The sequence below is a fragment of the Delphinapterus leucas genome, chromosome 10 (genome assembly GCF_059928025.1).
Source record: "Delphinapterus leucas isolate spDelLeu-1000000601 "Yukka" chromosome 10, BTC_Dleu_Yukka2, whole genome shotgun sequence".
In the NCBI taxonomy this organism is placed as follows: domain Eukaryota; kingdom Metazoa; phylum Chordata; class Mammalia; order Artiodactyla; family Monodontidae; genus Delphinapterus; species Delphinapterus leucas.
The window spans coordinates 56,369,981-56,391,632 of record NC_143138.1 but is presented as its reverse complement, the minus strand read 5'-3'; the positions used below and the strand labels follow the sequence as shown (position 1 = coordinate 56,391,632).

The following is a 21,652-nucleotide window of genomic DNA, read 5'->3' as shown; positions in this document are numbered from 1 at the left end:
CTTTTCTCACTTTTAGTACCAAATTGGGACTTTTCTGTCAATTGGCAAATGCATTTTATATTTGAACTAAGAATCACATTATATTAGAACAATTCTGTTCAGACTCAATGAAAGCCATTAGATGAAATTCAGTTGATGCACAAAACTAACTTTCATTATAGATTTAAAGGGCAACATCTTCAATATGGAATCAGTCTGTTACAACTTTCTATCATAAACCTCAATAATTATGACTACAAATATAATTTTGAAAATATCTATAAAAGCACTCAAAACCGTTATCCAAAGACTTTCCAAAATAAATATATCTATTAAATAACTGTAAATCTTAATTCTCTCTTTAAGTATTTATTAACTTTAAATATTTTGACAGTATTATTAACAGATGTTTCTCAACTTATAGGCTATGAAATATTACAAAAATATAGTTTTATGAAAATCACATTTAAAGACAAAATACATAAGAGGTACAATCTACCATGCATAACATAAATATGGTACAAAGATATATTGTACAGCACAAGAAATACAGCCAATGTTTTGTAATAACTATAAATGGAGTATAACCTTTAAAAATTGTGAATCACTATGTTGTACACCTGAAACTTATGTAATATTGTATATCAACTATACCTCAATTGTAAAAATAAATAAATAAAGACAAAATACATCTGTGCTTTGGAGAAGCAAGAGAAGGAAGGCTGTATTACAAAAGAGTTGACTGGAACAGCAGCCTGGGAAATTTTTATCCTACATATGAATTAACTGTATATTTTGTCTGCCTTTTCATCATGTGCCCCTTTTTACTTGTTATTCATGGGTTTCTACCTCCTCACAAGATGCATCTCAATTTTAAAAGGAAATGTAATCCCTGACCGGCATTATTTTCTCTCAGCTGGCTACAAGAGTCAACAAAAGCAGTCCTAAAAATGAAAAGGCTTGACATGAGAAGCTGAGACTCTGCATTAGGTTTTCTGCTCACGGAAAGCAAACCTGTTTAACAGCGTCTCACGAGTCTCCAGCTGCTTCAGCAAAGTCTTTAGAGATTATAATCTGAGAGATTCTACCCATTAATGCTCTCTGAAGGGAAATCTTAGGCTTTTGGGGAGCACATTTCTAAATTTCCCAGCCACTTGTCAATAAAACAACTATAAGGAGATGAGGAGATATTTATGAGCACAACCAACTGCCTCTCTCATCCAGACCCATTCCTTTCCTTAAACCCTACAATCTGGTTTCTAAAATCATTTCTGAAACTGCATCCTGGGAATCAAATCCTCATGCAAATTAAAAGACATTTAAAAAAATCTTCAGCCTACCTCCCCCACTTTTGGAAATGCCTCCTATATTCCCCCAGAAGCATAAGTATCCGCAATTCCTATGACTTCTCAGGTTACTTTTTTTGTTTTCATTTATGTCTCTTTGCCAAACTCAATATCTCTGTGTTAAGAGCATAGGCTCTGGACTCAAAATGCCCGGATTCAAATCCTGACTATACATTTACTCTCTCTGGGTGAACGTAAGCAAGTTACTTAACTTCTATGTTCCTAGGTTTTCTTGTCTCCTTTCTTATTTGTGAAATGAGGATATTAGTAATACCCAAGTCATAGAAATTTTGAGGATTAAATACAAATACATACACAAGTGAATACGAGCAAAGCATTGATGACAGAGCCTTGCATAAAGTAAGTCTGGCTATTAGCAGCAGCAGCCGCTAAGGCTACCACCGCTTCTACTACCAGTAAAACAATCTTTCAGAGAAATCAGCCTCTTCTACAGATCGAACCATAGGCTTCAACCTTAGGCTAACGACTCCTAAAAGATGCTCCGATTTTTTATTTCCAAATTCCTACAGGTCAGTTCCATCTGGAAACCTCATGATAGGCCCAAATTCAAAGAATCTAAGCAAATTCACCATTTCACTCTATTCCTCAGTGTCCCCATTTAGACTTCCTATTCTGACTTCACCTGATTCATTCGGCCTCCTAACCTTAAAACTCTGGCATCATCTTGGACTCCTACTTTTCTTCTGCCCCTCCAAGTTAACTGGATAGCAAATTCTGCAAATTTGACTCTTCCTCTCCTTCCCAGACCCACCATCCTAGTCAAGGTGGCCAAAGCTCTCAGTTCCCAAAGCCTGGACTTCTACCCTTGCTTTTAAGTTTGACTTTCCACTTCATTTCTTTTCTACCTACAACACTGGTTTCCATCACATTATGCTTTCCTATTACTGGTTTCCTTGTTTACCAAAGTCTAAACTCAGCTACTCACTTGTACAGACTTTAACAGTCAGTTCCTTCACAATCCAACTTCATTTCCCACTTCAGCAAGAATGGTTTCCAGTTGACACACACCCCCGCTATGGTCACTGGGCCCGTTTATGATCTTAAATGTGAAATATGTGCTGCCCCCATCTCTCTGTTTAGGCCCATTCTATTCATTATCTGAGGCCCAAGTCAACTCACATCCTCACTAACCTGAAGGCACCAGTTCACCCTGCTCTCTCCTCTTTCTAGCATCTCTGCTTTCTTTCCGAGCATTATTCAGTATCATACCTTGCTGAATACTGGTCTCTACACTTTACAGTCTAGCATTTATTGGGTCAAAACATAATGCAGTTATGTATAACACTGAATTATTCCATCAGTCTCTTAAAAAGCAGACTACATCTTATACTTTTTATTTACCCTAGAGCATCCAAAAGGTAGCAGTTATTTAATATGTACCATGCTGTGCCTACTTGGGGAGCTTCAAAGTTGTAAACCTGAATTTTGATAGTCTAAGGCAGTGGTCAGCAAACATTTTCTATAATAGGCCAGATAATAAATACTTCAGGCTTTGCAGGGCTATACATAAACAGGCCAGGCATGGGCTGCATTTTACCCATAGGCCATAATTTACCAACCCCTGCCTCTTCTGAGGAACAGTCCACAGTGTCTTTATAAAGAGTCTCTACAGTTAAACATTTTTATCCATATTCAACTAATTTTTCTAAATGTTGGCTGGTCAAGCACTTTACATGATTTTTTATTTCTAACATATAACAAGTAACCCCTGAGTTCTTACCAGCTCTTTCAGATTTTTCTTTCTGTTCCCGTAATTCCTCTCCCTGGCTAGTCATCTGCTTGATGCGACTACGAAGTTGGGCAATTTCTTCTTCTTTGATTTCCAGGGTTTCATGCATCTGACGTTTTGTCTCTGCTATTACCATCCCCTAAACAGAAGTGCAGACTCTAAAGCGTTTGCGTAACAAAACTGCATTATCAATAGCACATATCAAACTTACTTTAAAGGGCAGAAAACATAATGTCTCTTACTAAGTACAGCATACGAATTATTTTAGTATTTAGTTTTTAGTATTTAGTATTTAGTCTGTGTCCTGTGTATATACTACACTATATACTACAATAACTTCAGTTACCTGGCATATCAGGGTATTCTTAATATAAAAAATTATTTTAATAATAACTTTAATATTTTAATTATTAACAACACATTTTAGTTAAAAGATTTTATAATCTTTCTATAAATGTTTACTATAATTTTCCCTATCTTAGTAAACAGTTTATATTCAACAAAATATGACCTTTAGTACTTGGCTCAGAACCAATCATGAACTACTATTATTGAACTGCGCTGTAGCATGGGGAAAGTCCCAGAGGCTGCTGAGAGTATAAGGTTACTGCTGCCACACTGGATGGACCAAGACTGCGGTACAGAGCTACCTGGTTTTTCTCTTGCCTCTTGTGACAGTCTCTAGTCCCAACACCACTCCTTATTACTGTCAGTGAGGCATTCCTCCAATTTGCTAATTGCTACTGTCTTCCCACTCTCTGGATAATCTACACAAGAAATGAAGGTCGCTAGGGGGAAAATATAATCAAATAGTATATATTAAATCAGTCATTTGCAACTAACAAAAAATGGGTGGTTCAACTTGTCTCTTGAAACATAAGACTCTGTGACAGCTTTTTTATGATATTAAGCAGAGTATTACCTTACTTCCAGGGTTTGTCAACCCTTGCTTTAGGGTATGACTCTTCCAGATGGCTAATATTAATGAACAGATTAAAAACCAGGTAAGTGGGGCATTATTATACAAAATTCCAAAAGAAAATTGTGGGCCTTCAGTTCCTTCAAAAACCAAAGCACAATGGAAAAGAGAGAGAGAGAGAGAGAGAGGTGGAATCTATAGATTAAAAGAAGTCTTAAGAGTCACATCAACCAACTGTAATGAAAGAACCTCATTTGGATCCTGATTCATAAAAATGGGAAAGAAATGTATGGGACAAAAGGGAAAATCTGAAACTGTCTAGGTAGTTGACTGTACTAAGGAATTGCTATTAAATTTTTAGATGTGATCATGATAATGTGGTTATATTTTTATTTAAAAAAAGACCTTTATTTTAAATATCCATTAAAATACTTATGGAAGAAATGATAAGATTTCTTAGATTTGCTCTAAAACAATCTTGGGATGAGGGTACTGGGGGCTGGGAATGTACAGATGAAACAAAATTAGCCAGGAGATGTTAACTGTTGAAGTTGGGTGATGGGTTCACAGGAATTCCTTTTATTAATCTTTATACTTTTGTAAACGTTTTACGTTTTTCATAATAAAAAGTTGTTTTGTTTTTTTTTTTAAAGAGGGCCTTCATGAAGTTTATGGAATAGAATCCAGCAAAATGAATAGGATGAAAAAATTGCCAATACATTTCAATAGCAGAACAGCTCTAACATGTTCTTAATTACATGGCCACTTAAAATACTGCAGCTATAAAGTACCATATTAAAGAACACGGTGGATGATGTGGAACTAACTGGAAGCTACTTTTAAAAAAAGGACCCAAGAACCCGGTGCTGAAAGGCTTTGGTCAAAACTGTTTTGCCCATGAATTTTTTAGCTGTCTTTGCTGCCGTAGCTAAAGTTGCTGTTCCAACTCTAAACTGCCAATCTCACCTATACATTCTAAAGCTTATTTGAAGAAATATCTGTTTACGCTAACATATACATTACCATTTCTTTACTTTTTAGGCAATTTATCTGTGAGATTAATCTGTTTCCATTATATCTGAAAGACAATACTTATATCATTCACATTTAGTAATGCCTTAACTGTAAATAATTTAACTTTTCTCTAAAAAGTAGTTATGTTCTGTAAACAAATTTCTTTTGCAACAGTATTCTAATCTATAAATCAAAATGCTGACTGGGATCAAGAAATCACAGATTCAGCTTCACATGATACAAAACTAATGCTAATGGTTCTATAAATCTAGAAGTTAAAACAAAAAGATTTTTCATGGAAGCAGCTGTAATAATTTTGGAAAGTAGAAGTCCGCATGCTTCCAATTGCTTCCAAAAATGAACTGGGGTGCCCCTTGACAAATTTTAGTATCATAAGTTTTGTTGTTTTACCTTATCTTGTTCAAGCTGTTCAATTAAGTTCTTTGCATCACGCAACTGAGTGATAAGTTTAGTCTTCTCAGCCATATGAAGCTCCTAAAAAAATTTTAAAAATTCATTTCCATCTCTAATAAAGCTTCTCCTCATATGAGAACTCTAAACATTTTCTCTAATTTGAATACTCCTACAAGTCTAATAGGAGAAGAGAACACAGGATGTGTCAAAAGGATGGTAAATGCTATGAAGCCCAGGGCACTCAGGGGCCCTTTCCATGCTGTCTACGGAGGAACGGGGAAGGCTTTCCAGAGGAAGTGCAGGCCACGCTGGGGCCTGTGGATCTAGCATCACAGGGCTGCGTTAAACCACAATCATTTTCTCTTTTACCTTCATCTTTTCTAGTTCTTGAAGTCTTTCATCTAGTTGTTCTTGCAGGGCTTCTTTTTCACTGGTTAACAGCATACACTGTTCCTTATGCGACCGAATGGTTTCCTTACAGCGCTGCAGTAGATTCTCTTGACGCTTAACCCTTTGCTGAAGTATTTCCAGTGTTTTAGCAGAAGCTCCATCTCCCACTATTAATAAAGCAGCATAAGCAGGGGCAGTCAGTGAGGAATCTAAGGGCTCCCTGGGAACAGCTACTCCGTTAGTGCACAGGACTGTATTCTCATTCCAACACTCTGTTATACTCTGAGCCAGATTGAGAAGAGAGGGGTGCCCTTCCAAACCTCTACTCTGCCACTATTTGTGTGATCTGCAGCTGAAGAAGCTACGTAGTACATTCACCTCTTCTTCTGTGGTTCAACCCCAACCCAAATGGCACACAACACTCAAGAGTTAACTAATGTTAACTGAATCCACCCTCCTTCAAAGACAGTTTGATGACCTCTTTTGCTCTTTACAAGTGCCTCCAATGTCTTAGCGCCAATCCCCAAAGGATCACTAACGTATTCCTTCCAAAGTATTCTAATCTCATCCAGAGAGGAGTTCTGGCAAGTACAGCTTTCTCCATCTCCTTACATTTATGACATAGCCCAGAGGTGTTTCAGGAGCCCTTACAGGTTGGTTGCTCAGATAAATGGCTGCTCAACACCTTACTCCAGCACTGGCTGGACCAAAAGTTTATCACAAATCTCTTTGTGATAAAGCTAGTAAATTAAAAATGGGAAGCCTCAAAGAGTAGGGAGGGCTACAATTGGATTTTAAAACATAATTCAACTATTCCTTCTTTTACAATTACAAAGCAAATAATAGGGCAAATATTGGCATCTTTGACTGTAGAAATACGTAAGCAATAATACTTAAAAACTAAAAGAAACAAATAATGACAAAGAGCATATTCCTTAATCTTGAACACACTTAACATTTTTCTATGAAATCTAGCTACTGCTATCAGTAAAACAGTATAATATAATGAATTTCAATTACAATGAAAATGTGGTGCTACTCACAAACTTTCAAGTGTCAAAACAATTACTCACTTTCTCCTGGAAAACAATAAACAAAGAGCCAAAAAAAACATCAAAACTCTTGCATCTGCTAAAAACAGGTCCAAAATGGAGGCTTAAGCTAAGCCTCGCATCACCAAACGGAGACTTAATTACAGTTTCAGCCTCTCCCAGAAATGGAATCTGAAACCAGTGCATCAGGAATCACCTGGTCAACACTAGGGAGGTCACATGCCTGACAGACCCCTGCATCCCCTAAAGGAAAGGGACCTTGTCACAACCAATCTACTTTTTGCTACTGTAACTTCCTTGTCCCACTCCCTTCTGCTTATGAAAGTCTTTCATTTTGTACAGCTCCCAGGAGCTCTTTTCTATCTGCTAGAAGGGGTACTGCCTGATTCATGAGTGGTCTAATTAAGTCAATAAGATCTTTAAAATTGACTCAGTTGAATCTTTCTGGAAATATTAGGGTCAGGGACACTTTAGTTCTACCTCAGTCCATGTCTACTACTTCCTGCCCTAGAATCTCTCACCATCCTCCTCTAGTTTTTAACCTAACCTTCTGACAAGCTGAAGCTTACCTACTGGCTCTACATCACCATCTGTGTTCTCTTTAGTGACGCCTTCAGCCTCTGGTTCCATCTGCGAGAGTGGTTTTGGTAAATCAGCATTCATCGGGCCATTTCGTAACCGCTGTTTCAGCAAAGAAACCTAAAAGAAAAAATGTCCTTCATTAGAAAAAAACCAAGAGAAACTTTGGCAGTAGTGCTTTCCTTGAAACAGAGAAGGAATAGAGTAAAAGATACCCTTTTTGCTATAATGGGGGAGGGGGGGGAAATCAAAATAAAAAATTTACTCCCAATGCTGCTGATTTTGATATTTGCTATTTTCAATGATATCGTAGCCAGAAAATACAATAAATCAAAAATTATCCTTAAAATTAATTGAGGAAAAGCAAAGAGTTTTAAAAATCGGCCATTTTGTGACTTCCCTGGTGGTCCAGTGGTTAAGAATCTGCCTTCTAATGCAGGGGACGCGGGTTCGATCCCTGGTAAGGGAACTAAGATCCCACATGCCGCAGGGCAACTAAGCCCACAAGCTGTGGAGCCAACGAGCCCAACTAGAGAGAAGCTCGCACGTCACAACGAAAGATCCTGCGTGCTGCAATGAAGATCCCGCACGCCGCAACTAAGACTCGATGCAGCCAAATAAATAAATAAATATTTTTAAAGTCCATTTTTTAAACATCTGGAACCTATCAGATATCCCATCAAAACCGCTTTATTTTTCTTTATCCAAAAATTCCACACTTCTTTTTTTACCTGAGTCTGAAGGACACTGATATACTGATCTTTTTCCTCTAAAGATGCATCAAACTCCTCTTGGAGATGTTTTTTTGCTTGCTGGTCCATTTGGAGCTCCTAAAATGTAAAGGATTCATAAGCAGTTTTCATTATAAAACAAAAAATACAAACCTGAAATTTTCAAAGTTTAAAAACTGATCAATCCAGATTTGCATTACTCTTAAGGTAAGTTATCAGCAACAATAATTAAAGAATAATCAGCATTTAAAACATTAGTACTTACCCCAACAAATAATTCTGTTCCTTAAAGAATATGAAAATCCAAGAAGCAAAAGTATACTTATAGATCTGTAATCACTGCTGAACTGATCATTATGTAAAGAGGATTAAAAAATTAGTTACTTAAGATAAAGGTAAAATTTTATCCTACTTTAAGACATCTTACTGTTTGTGCTCTTATATTCACTTGATCTAAAACTGAATTGTTATATACTAAATAGATAATCAATAGAACCTTCCTCCTCCCAATACATGAAAGTGATCAACAGTCAAAATCAGAGGCCTCCTCAAATGAAAAGGTTGACCTAGTTGATCACCAAACAGTGAAATTTCAACTTCCTTACATGCTGCTTTCCTTAAGTCATTAATGAGCCTCCCTAACTAAATCCAATGGTCTTTACCTCTCCACTATACCAGTCACTAATAATCACCTCCTCAAGTGAGGTACCTGCTTTCTGCGGCTTCAGGGCTCCTACCTATATTCCTGTCTCTCAGAGTTTCCACTGTGCCCTTCACTGATTCTCTCGGCAATTATCCCTCTGGGCTCAGTTCTGTGTCCTCAGGATTTCTCCCTTACACTTGCTCCATTAGAATGTTGCAGAATAACACCTGGAACATAGTGGATATCCCATCAAAACCCCACAATTTTTCTGGGATTCCTACTTTTCTAATTCTCTAAGCTCAAAATATTCAAAGTCACATTTTACTTATCTTTTGTTGACCTCTGCATATAACCAAATTCTTTCATTACTTTCTCTACAATGTTTAGGTCCTTTTTCCACATCCAAAACCATAATCCCAATCTCTAATAATTTTGATGATTAATTTCCTTTACTAGCCTTCTAGAGAGAGTTCTTACCTCAAGTCTACCTCTGATTTAATCCATCCCTCACACATTTGCTAGAAAACTTTCCTCAAACACTACTTTCAAGGACTTATAAGCAATGCCTTCTTCTTGAATTGTTTCAAACTTACTAATTCTCAAAACACTGAGGTATTAACTGTCCTCTACTCTTCCCCACACCCACATGGCCCCAAGATCTCAGCACATTTACTATTCCTCTCACTACAGACTCCTGGCTTGACCTCCCCCAGCAGTAGGAGTCTCCAAATACTGGTCTTCAGATCAAGGCATGTTTTTCTTAGATCCAAATTTCTTTCATCTGAACAGCTGTACTTTATTCTGAGACTGTGTCCTTCCTAACTTTTTTTTATTATTAAAAAAAAACTTTCTTGCATGAAATAATGACAATAAAAGAATCTGGTTCCTTATTCTCAATGTCCTCACTTTAAAAAAATAAAAGTAGCCTCATGACAAGTCTCCTTTCCCCCATTTCTGGAAGGAACTGGAAGGTAATTAATTTCTCAGTCCCTGAAATCCAAAAGTCTGGAAAGCACTGTTCCCCCACCCATGACTCTGCACAGGCCAATTCTCTAGTAAGGACCAGCTGCACATCTCCTTAATAGCAATGCAGTCCTTTACTTTCTTTACAATTCATTTCTTCCAAATAATTTTCTACATTCTACCATACTAGACTCTGTTACATGGCATCCCTACCAGCCCACAAAAACTTCTCAATTTATATTATGATTTTCAGGTTTTGAACGTTTTCATCTCCTCATCTTAGGGTAAGAAGTCCTTGGATACAACAAAAGCATCTTTTATTTTTGGCCTTGCCTCACGACTTGCAGGACCTCAGTTCCCCAACCAGGAATTGAACCCAGGCCATGGCAGTGAGAGCACTGAATCCTAACCACTAGACCACCAGGGAATTCCCCAGAAACATCTTTTAATCATGTCCCCTTCTCCCTCCTCCTGCTACATTAGACTATTCAACCAATAAGTACTCCATAAACAATAAAGACCACAGTTATAAAGGAACTTAAGAACTGTCAACTTATATCCTGACTACAGCCCACAGGCTGGCTAGCCAGCTGTCCAACACCACCATGATAGAGATCTCACTAGCTCCAGAACTAGACCCTAGTATCTGGGGTTACCTTCCACTTTCAGGAAGTTCTGATTAGACCCTTGGGGCCACTGAGAACAAATCTAGGGTGTGAAGTAAAGGGAACCCTCTTGCACTGCTGGTGGGAATGTAAATTGCTACAGCCACTATGGAAGACAGTACGGAGGGTCCTTAAAAAACTAAAAACAGAACTACCATATGACCCAGCAATCCCACTACTGGGCACATACCCTTAGAAAACCATAGTTCAAAAAGAATCATGTACCACAATGTTCACTGCAGCACTATTTACAATAGCCAGGACATAGAAGCAACCTAAGTGTCCATCAACAGATGAATGGATAAAGAAGATGTGGCATACACATATGTACAATGGAATACTACTCAGCCATAAAAAGAAACGAAATTGAGTTATTTGTAGTGAGGTGGATGGACCTAGAGTCTGTCATACAGAGTGAGGTAAGTCAGAAAGAGAAAAACAAATACCGTATGCTAACATACATATGGAATCTAAAAAAAAAAAATGATTCTGATGAATCTAGGGGCAGGACAGGAATAAAGACACAGATGTAGAGAATGGACTTGAGGACACGAGGAGGGGGAAGGGTAAGCTGGGACGAAGTAAGAGAGTAGCATAGACATATATACACTACGTGTAAATGTGAAATAGACAGCTAGTGGGAAGCAGTTGCATGGCACAGGGAGATCAGCTCAGTGCTTTGCGACCACCTAGAGGGGTGGGATAGGGAGGGTGGGAGGGAGACGCAAGAGGGAGGAGATATGGGGATGTACGTATGCATATAGCTGGTTCACTTTGTTATACAGCAGAAACTAACACAACACTGTAAAGCAATTATACACCAATAAAGATGTTAAAAAAAAACAACTAGGTCTGCCTGTAATTCCACCAACAGATGTCAGGAAAACCACACAAATAAAAACTATAAGAATTGATCCCTGTTCTTGTAGCTTGGACTGGTTAATTTTCACTGTAACTAATGTAGTAGATATGAAACTATCCAAATACATACAATAGTTCTGATAAATATGAGAGATTTAGTTACTCTTCTCAAAGTACTAGTGACAACTTACCTCTCTTAACTCTCCAATCCTCCGAAGTGCTTTATCCTGACTCTGACTTAATATACCCTTTAATTTAAAAGGAAAAAGAAGCTGGTTCAAACAACCACATGACATAGTAGTGAAAAGCAAGTTTAAAAGATCACAAATCATTGAATTTTATCTCCAACACCCTTTACTTTTGCAACTATGCAACCCAAACTCTCTACTGCCACCTAGTGGTAGAATTATGTAATCTCAAAATAAAAATCCATAAGACAATTCATAGAAACACAAGCAAGGTACTCACAGAATTTAGGAATAAAATGACCTTTTGAGAATGAATTTATGGAATATTAATAGTACAATGGATTAAATGAGAACTACCCCCAATTTATACAGACCACATGTTTAAGAAAATATTAAACTAAAAACTTCATTTGTAATAATCTAATTTTCACACTTGTTATGGACAATTAGAACACTGAATCAGCAATAAGTAACTGGTGTTATCATTCTCAGTTGATTATATTCCAGACCAAAGCCAGAAAATTTAATGTCGTACTCAAAGGAGACTAATATTTATGGCAGATTCGGTATTTTAAAATAATGTACACGGGGAAATTAATTTTACCAAATCTCACTTTACAAATAACTTCCTGGTTCTATAATTAGTGTCTTCAGTCACCAGAAGAGCTATAATACCTTCTTCTCTCCACACACTTAACCAAGGGCTTTACAAGCAGCAGCCTCAGGAAACAGAGAGGATGCTTATTTCTGGACCCTGATATAATAAGAAACAGAGATCTCTGCAGGTATTTAAAAAGTAGAAGGGAAAGCTTCGAAGTTGTACGTCTCTTTACCACTAAAACAAAGATGCACCCTGCACACTGGCACACCAGGAATGATGCTTGAAAGAGGCAAACATGCCTTAAATCCAAACCTCTTACACACTGCAGGGATCCAGAACTCAAGGAAGCCCATCCCTACCAGAGGTTAAATATCTGAGATTTCTCAATCATTCTCTTTATCAAAATCCCCAATGGTAAAACAGCTGAAATACTCTGGTCATATGAAGAGTTATTAAAAGTGAGTGTTAGAACTATCTTATTAAAAGATCCTTTCTATTTTTAAAATTATATATGAATCAATATAACAGCCAACAAATCACTTACCTGTAGCTTTTTCTTCTCTCTCTGAAGAGTCTGATAAGCTATAACAAGCTAAAATAAAGAAAAAGTCACTAATAACATCAGTCATTCCTACATAAATGCAATTAATTATTCTAAACTCTGCTAAAACATCTCATTATGAAAGTCAGAAAATAAATCAAAGCAATCCTTTTATAGACAATTCAACCTAATTAGATGTATATGCAGTTGAAACTAAATAACATAGGAAATGTATTTCTAAAATATAAAATGTACTGACTCTATAAAGAAAGATATTAAATCTCCATTTGATTTCACCTTACATACACACACACCCCTCTTTAAATTTCAGTACCTAATTTATAGGTGGGGATTAGAGACAACTTGCTTAAAGGTTACTCAAACTGTGGTCACATATCAATATCATTAGCAAAAGCATCACCTGGGAGCCTGCTAGAAACAGAAATTCTTGGGCCCCACCCCAAACTAACTGAATGAGAAGCAGAGGGAGGGCGGAGGCAACAATGTGTGTTTTGACTAGCTCCTCAGGTGATTTTTTGCTTTGGGCTGTAATAGACCATGTAACTGATCTCTAAAAGTTTCTCTGGTGTAGGACCTGTGACCGTGGCTCTATGAAAATCTGAGGGAAGCAACTCACAACCAACAGAGGAAAACTGCTATGTCAGGTTCTAAAGAGATATTTAACCATTTAACCTAAAAATGATATTTAAACATTCTAACAAAACTTGATGAAATTACAGAGTAATAAACCTTTACAACTATAAATTATATAGCATTTCTCATCGGAAGGCTAAGCACATGGCTCCACCGCATTATTTGGACCCACTTTAGAGGTGCTAGTGGGCTCTGAAGAGACAGGTTGCAGCTTCAGGAGAAAGCACTCCCGATTCTGGCCTTGCCATTTTCCTTGGAAGGCTGCTGTGTGCCCTCGAATGTGTCTACTGATGTCTTGAGTCAAGAGGCAGGCAGCAATGGAAGGCGAGTCCAGTGATAGGGATAAGGATGTAAAAAACCAAAATTCGGCCTTAAACCAGGATCTTCCCCTTCTTATTACTTAAGACCAGTTAGGAAACCGGTACTCAAGGTGGGGGTGAGGGGTGGGGGGAGGAGTGGGAGTGGAAGAGTAACACAACAATCAGATGGCACTTACTGCACTACCATCCTAGGTACCTACAGTAGCAAGGAAAGGTGGAGACAAAGACGATGGGCTCTTTCCATCCCTAAAAAGCCGCACAGCTTTACCTGAGGTAGTACAGAAGAGCGGAAACAACCAGAAAGACCTAGAATCAATGCAGAGTCTGTCAACTGCTACCTGTGTGACTATAAGCAAGTTACTTAATCTCTATGAGTAACTCTCTATGAGTCCTTAATCTCTATTCTGCAAAACAGAGCTAATAAATAGCTACTTCACAGAGATGGTGCAAAATTTAATGGCACCATAAACATAAAATGCATAGTGTCTTGTACATTTAAATACTAACTATACGGCTGCCCAAGCTTCAAACTTAAAAGCCATGGGTTAGTGAAAATAACATAAATCTAAACAAACAAATTCAGGACCATTATTAACTTTGACAGAAATAAAATTTTTTTTAAAAATTTAAAGAAAAAAGTTGCCAGATTCCACATGTGCCTTATGAGATACATGGCCTTAATGCCCTGTGTACATCTCTGGGTTCCAGCTAGCCAACAGATTTTAACCTAATAATTCCTTCCTATTTTGTCAGCACTTTGTACTTTTTTTTTTCTTATTAATACAGTATTCATTTGTCTTCCCTCTGTCAAACACTGAGCCAAAAAAAAAATGGGGAGGTACAGGAAAAGGAACATACAGGGCAGACGAGACACAAGAGAAAGAACTATGGGAGGTGGAGACGGCTCCTTCACATGGCGAAGAGGATGAGAAAGGCCAACATCAGGCAAAAGAGCCCCATGGCTACCGAGAGTGCAGAAGCCCAGAATGGCACAGACGAAGAGCTGTTGCTTCAGAGAAGGGTTCCTGGCATAACCAATGATGAGACTACCCAACACAGTCCCAATTCCAGCCCCAGAGCCAGCCACCCCTACTGTGGCAGCCCCAGCTCCAATGAATTTGGTTTCCGTGTCAATGTCCCTTGAAATGGCACTGGTTTGGAAGCTGTGGCTAGGAATAAGTGAGGTGGTCAGGGGACTCGGGGCTGCCAAGCTGCTGTGGCTCTCATCTGTCAGTGTCTCCTATTGTTTCAGCATCACTGTAGACAGTGATCAGCTCAGTAGCGCAGAGGTTCTCTCGATCAAGGAGGAGGTGGAGACGAACTTGGCACAAGCGTACGTTTTCAGATGAGAGGCCACGGCAGGAGAGCTGGCCCCAGTGCAGAGAAGACAAAGAGGGGAGCACTTTGTACTTTTAAAAACATATTTTATATATTTCATCTAGGAGTTTTTTTGGTTGTTTTTGGCTGCAGGGTAAAACTACCCATATTACAGCCAAATTGGAAATAGAAGTAATAGCTAATTTTATACTCTAACCTTGAACTTTATTATTCATTAATTAAAATTAACTACAATGCTGATTTATCAGCATTAAGACAATAAAACATTATGGGTTTTTTTTTTTAATTTTATTTATTTCTGGCTGTTGGGTCTTCGTTGCTGTGCTCGGACTTTCTCTAGTTGCAGCGAGTGGGGGCTACTCTTTGTTGCGGTGCGCGGGCTTCTCATTGCAGTGGCTTCTCTTGTTGTGGAGCACGGGCTCTAGGCATGCGGGCTTCAGTAGTTGTAGCACGCGAGCTCAGTAGTTGTGGCTCGCAGGCTCTAGAGCACAGGCTCAGTAGCTGTGGTGCACGGGCCCAGCTGCTCCGCGGCACGTGGGATCTTCCCAGACCAGGGCTCAAACAACCATCCCCTGCACTGGCAGGAGGATTGTTAACCACTGCGCCACCAGAGAAGCCCATGGGGTTTTTTTGGTTTTTGTTTTTTTAAAAAAGGAAGCCACGGGCAACTTTGTCCAGAAAGGCTTTCCGGAGAAAGAACATTTTAACTGCACAGGACAGCAAGGGCAACTAATACAATCAGCCCAAAGGGAAGGTGCCATGTTTCTAAAGGAACGAAAGGAGTGAAGGAGCAGCACCACTTCCTTCCTCTTAGACCAAACATTGTCAAGGGGTCCAGCAGTTAAAAGATTCACTTGAGGCAAATTGTAAATGTAGGTCCAATGAGAATGCACCAAATGTGCACATATCTGGGGTCAGAAATAATGGAATCTGGTTGGCAGAAGAGGTCATTTTGGAGCCACAACACTTAGAAGATGAACAAGGGAAGGGATGTGAGGAGGAAAGACAATGAACTCTGAGCTGAGTGTCCAAGCAACCCTGGAGAGAGGGGCACAGAATGTGAGAATCAAAAGGCTACGGGCAACAATCTGCTCCAAAATTTTACTAAGAGTATTGTCAAAGGGCCTCAGTACCACTGAAGGTCTTTAATTAGATATTTCCACAAACTATCCCCCATCAGTATCCAGCGTAGCCAGGGAATTGACAGTTCAGCCAATGACAGGCATAAAGGCCAGAGAGTAATATGAATTAGAGAATACGGGGAGGAACTTTTCATACCAACAAAAAAGTCATGCTCCTACCTCAGAACATTTTCCTTTGTAGCCATTCAACCTTCGTTCCATTCTTCGCAACCACTGGATCAAATGTTCTTTGCTGAGACTGTCTAAATTCCCTAGTGAATCTTCGGTCTCACTCTCCATATCAGAGGGTGGATCAAAGGTGGCAGCAGAAGAGTCCAGGTCAAGTCGATTCAGGGACTCTCTAGAAGACGTTCGTACCAAAGACTCTTTAGAGGAAGATCGGAATAGAGATTCCTTCATTGGACTCCGAAACAAAGACTCAACGGAAGGCACCCGGAGTTGGAGCTTCTGTGCAAAAGACTGCACGTCACCTGACTGCAACCAAAACGCATCAGAACATGTGGGTTAAAATACATATTTAGACTTCTATAATTCCCTAATCACCAGCAATAATCTATAGAAAGCTAACACATTTAATTTATATTCCTGACATTTTACACAATACACTGTTTTCTGAAAAACAAGAGACACCTGTTTATTTGTGAAAAGGCGCTGGACCTACAGTCAGAGGACTGGGGTGTAGGTCCCAGGTCTGTCACCAAGCAGTGGAATGACCTTCACTAAGTCACTTCCCTTCAGTTTGCACATCTGTAAAAAGAAGGAAGCCATACTTTCCCAGCCAACCTCACAGGTGTGCTGTGAGATCTGTCCACTAAACTGTAAGACCCTTGGAGGCAGTGGTCATCTATACCACCACTATACACCCAGTGCCTAAAATGTGGGTATGTACTGTGAAGCGTGTGGCTGCATCTGGAGTCTGCATGAAGGCCTGCGCGGATTCCTCATCACTCTTCTCGGGCAGAGGGTAATGTTTAGTGAACCCATTTTGCTCAATAACAGAATGCCAGGCAGAGCTAACTAGGGATATCTAACTCTGCTCTAATTACCACTGTCTACCGGCAATAAAAATAAGCATAAAAAAATCACGGAGGACCATTAAAAAGTCTGAGCTAGAGTCCCTCTACATGGATCAGTTAGTCTGATGTTAGAAACAGTGATAAGCAAGAGCTGTTCTCTTAATTAGAATATTAATATTAATAATGATGCATTATTTTGAACAACAGCAATGGAAAATAATATAATTCAATAAACTGCATTATTGTAAGCTGCATTTTTTTGTTCACGTGACAGCAGTCAGTATTTCAGGTGTTTCCTAGAAACTCATTCTCATTAGTGCAATAGGGTCACTGCAAGATCTCAAAGATGCCAGGAATGAAATGCTCAGGGGAGACTGAGGTCATGTATAGGCAAAGATTACAGGAAAACAAAAAGATTCTCTTTAATATACAAGAAAAAAAAAATCAGACCAGGAATACTTTACTCATAGATTTTAGAGATTTAATAATAGTATTTGGCAAGGTGGGAGTAAGAGGGGCCCACCCCCTGCATACGCACAGATTTATCACAGGACGTTCATGACAGTAAAAAGTGGTAACAACCCAAATGTTCACCACTAGAGGATACATTATATAAACCACACTGTATGTAACAAGGTTCAAGACATACTATTAATGGGAAAACTCAGGTTATAAAATAACACATACACTGTGAACTCATTTTGATTTAACGTAGTTACATATACTTATGAATTTGTATGCATGTTTACATAAACACCCTTAGAATCAGGTTGTTAAAGGACAAACACCAAAAGTTAACAGTGAGTGGGTCTGGGTGGTAAGATTTTAGATGATTTTTATGTTCATTTTTCTATTCTCCTGTACTTTCCAAATTTTTTTTTTCATAATGTGCAAGTTTTACCTTTATACTGGGGTGGGGTAGAGAAAGTCTTAAGGGAGAGGAGGGACCCTCATGCTCAAAAACTTGAAGAACCACTTTACCGCTATTCCATTACCATCCGCTTCTGACCCATGCAAAAAGTGCTTTTCAGCTCTTACAGACAATCTCCTTGTAAATTGCCTTAGGACAAACAAGTGAGGTAAGTTTGAATAACACTAGAAACAGTTGTTATTTTAGGGTGAGCCAGGAGGTAATGAAAAATTTCAAAGACATGTATTTGCAGAAGCTCATAAACTGAGAAACTGTCACATCTACTCTGCTTGGGAGGTTTTTTTGTTTTGTTTTGTTTTTTTGCGGTAAGCGGGCCTCTCACTGTTGTGGCCTCTCCTGTTGCGGCTCCGGACGCGCAGGCCCAGCAGCCATGGCTCACGGGCCCAGCTGCTCCGCAGCATGTGGGATCTTCCGGGGCACAAACCTGTGTCCCCTGCATCGGCAGGCGGACTCTCAACCACTGCGCCACCAGGGAAGCCCTGCTTGGGAGTTTGAGTGTTGTGATTCAGCCTGTGGGCTGCTGAGTAAGGCTGCCTAAGTTTAAATCCCAGCTCCACCACGATGTTCATGACACAGACCAAGTTACTTAACCTCACTAGTCTTGTTTCCCCCTCTCTAAAATGGGGGTGATAAAAATAATAATGATGGTAATAATAATACCACCCACCTCATATGGATGCCACAAGGACTGAATGAGTTAATATGTACATGCAAATTGCTTACAACGCAGCAAATACTCAATAAACATTAACAATTATCATTATTATTAAAGAAAGAAGACTAAAACAAAACAAAAGACAAACTTACAAATAAGAATGTTATACGCAAGCTTATGTGGCAGACTCTTCTGGTTATAAGATGCAGTAGCTAAGAGCACAGGCTCTGCAGCCAGGCTTCTTGGGCTCAAGTCTCCAGCAATATGACCTTGGGCAAGTTACACAGCCCCTCTGTGCCTCTGTTTCTTCATAAGTTAATTGGGGAAAACAACAGCACTCACCTCGTAGGGCGCTTGTGAGGAGTACTAACTACATTAATACATGTGAAGCACTTAGCATCATGACTGGCTTGAGCTAAACAATCAACAGTATCTATCACCTGATATCCAATCCTCCCTTCTTCCTTTCCACCAGATGCCAGTTTCATGCAGGGTGACAATACAGCCAGGTTAAAACATTCACCTTCTCAAATACAAATAAAAACCATAATGAGATACTACTACATATCCACAAGGATAGCTAAAATTAAAACTATGGAAAATTCCAAGTATTGGTGAGGATGTGGAACACTCCATTTCAGAAAACTACCAGTATTTACTAAAACTAAACACACACGTACTCTCCAGACCAGCAATTTCACTACTAAGTATATACACAATAGAAATGTATACATATGTTCAACAAAAGATATACGCTAGAAAGTTTATAGCAGCACTGTTTAAAATAGCACCAAACCTGAAACCACTGCTGATGCCTATCAATAACAGATGGGATAAGTCAACTGTCATCTGCTCACTAACAGAATACTAGACAGCAATGAGAATTAAAGATTTATAGCCACAAGCAAGAATATAGATGAATCTCACTAACACTAACAGAGTTATTAAGCAAAAGAAGCCAGACACAAAAGAATAACCACTAGTGATTCCATTTACATAAAGTCAGAAACAGGCAAAATTAATCTATAGAGTTAGAAGTCAGGATAGTGGTTACCCCTGGTAGGGGGAGGTGAGAGCAGAGAGCACAAGGGAGCACAAGGGCTTCTGGCGTGCTGGTAATTTCTGTTTCTTGATTTTGGGTGCTGGTTACAAAGTTGTGTTTGGTTTGTGAAAATTCAGTAAATTGTACAAGGAATACATGATACTTTTCTGTATACATTATTACATTGTGATATTACATTTCAATTAAAGGATTTTTTTAAGTTAGCTTTTCCCAGACTCTGTTTCAGCCAGGAGGGGGCCCTGTGCCTAAGTTCAGCCAATAATGTAAACTATAAGTGGGAATCTAAAGGATGGAACCTTCGGGAGTTCCCTGGTGGTCCAGGGGTTAGGACTCCATGCTTTTCAGTGCTGGGGCCCGGGTTCAATCCCTGATCGGGGAACTAAGATCCCACAAGCTGCGTGGTGTGGCCCAAAAAAAAATGGATGGAACCTTCTAGGAGAGATATTATTTTCCTGATAAAAAGAAATATATATGCCTTTTGTCCTGTCAACAATGGAGATGCAATTCCTGGAGGCCAAACTTGTAACTGTGAGGGTGAAAGGCAGTGGGAAGGATGAGAAGGTAAAGGAGGGGGGGACAAGAAGCCAAACGGAGAAGGGTCCTTAATGACTGACTGTCTCTAGCCCTTCTGCTATGTGAAAAACTAAACTCCCATTGGCTCCAACTATTGTCAGGTTTCTGGTACCAAAGACATTCACTGATTTATAACTCATTTTTTAAAAAGCTGATGGGGGTTAGAGAAGGAGAAATGTATAAATGAAAATAAATGAACACAGAGTTACTTTTAGCTCCTTTCTGTCTCCCCCACTTTACATTGTTTGCATTCCTCCTTTTTATTTCCCCAACAGTGTCAGACTTTTATCCTCTACCAGCTGGATATCTGTAGCAGCCTTCTGTTCTCTTGCCTCAAATCTCTTACCTACCAATCTGCCCCTGCCACATGGTCACCAGGATTGTCTTTCTAAAACATAATTCAGATCATTTCATTCCAATTCCTAAACTGAACTCCCACTAAATATAAAGTTCAAAATCCTTAGCTGATACTCAAGGTTCCCACTTCCCAAGACCCATTTCTCTGTAAAACCACCCCTTCATGTAACAAAAACTTGAGTTCCAACAGGTAACTTCCTGTTCCCTGAATAAATGCATCCTTGTGTGCCTCTGTACTATCACCCAAACTTTCTCTGCGCATGGAAACTCAGACATCCTTCAAAAGTGAGCTCAAGTTTCTGCTCTTCCAGGAAACCTCAGATTTCACCCATCAGAAACAACCCTTCTCAATGGCCTAAGCACTTTACCAGGACCACTACTGGAGCACATACTGCATTCCGACTCACCATTAGTTACTTACTTCCTGATATAACAACTAACTGAATTGTTTATGCCTTAGAACAACTACAGAGACAATACAGCACCGGGGTTAAGACTCAGACTCTGACCAAAACTCCATGATTTGAATCCCAGTTTTACCATTTATTAGCTTTAGGGCCTCTTTGTTTCAATTTCCTCATCTATAAATCAACACTACTCTAGTAGGTTGCTATGAGGATTAAATGAGTAAAAGCATTTAAAATAGTGCCTCATATGCAGGAAGCACTAAATACATTTTCTTATCATTATATCTGCCACACACACCCTCATCCCAGACTTTATGCTCTTTTAGAACAGAATTCATATTCTCTATCTCTGTAGTCTTGCCTCAGTGCTTTCCACAAAGTAGGTAGTTATTACACATTTGTTCAGCTGAACCTTAACCTGGCAATATGATAATGATGATCTAATGGGAGATCTTCAAATACTCAATGCTTGATCAAAATGATATGTATCACTTTTTACATATAGTATATCTTATTCTAGAAATCATCAAAAAGCATTAATACATAATCAATAACACTCA

At 38.9% G+C, this 21,652-nt stretch overlaps 1 protein-coding gene and 1 pseudogene across 11 annotated transcripts in view; both read right to left on the bottom strand.

Annotated features, from left to right (window-relative positions):
- Positions 1-21,652, bottom strand: part of GOLGA4 (golgin A4) — a 124,402-nt gene that overhangs the window by 63,565 nt on the left and 39,185 nt on the right. For 10 of the 11 annotated variants that reach the window (XR_016394679.1, XR_016394678.1, XR_016394680.1 and 7 more), the window contains 8 exons: positions 16,250-16,564; positions 12,640-12,687; positions 11,498-11,554; positions 8,175-8,273; positions 7,434-7,563; positions 5,792-5,979; positions 5,420-5,503; positions 3,067-3,214 (listed from right to left, as the gene is read on the bottom strand). Coding sequence is in view for 5 of the 11 variants with exons in the window: in XM_089919020.1 (XP_089775146.1) it covers positions 3,067-3,214; positions 5,420-5,503; positions 5,792-5,979; positions 7,434-7,563; positions 8,175-8,273; positions 11,498-11,554; positions 12,640-12,687; positions 16,250-16,564 (1,069 nt within the window). In the remaining 6 variants the exon portion in view is untranslated. The remainder of the gene's footprint in view (positions 1-3,066; positions 3,215-5,419; positions 5,504-5,791; positions 5,980-7,433; positions 7,564-8,174; positions 8,274-11,497; positions 11,555-12,639; positions 12,688-16,249; positions 16,565-21,652) is intronic. The other variant, XR_016394682.1, reaches the window with a different exon arrangement.
- LOC111164315 (ATP synthase F(0) complex subunit C2, mitochondrial pseudogene) lies at positions 12,694-16,242 on the bottom strand (annotated as a pseudogene).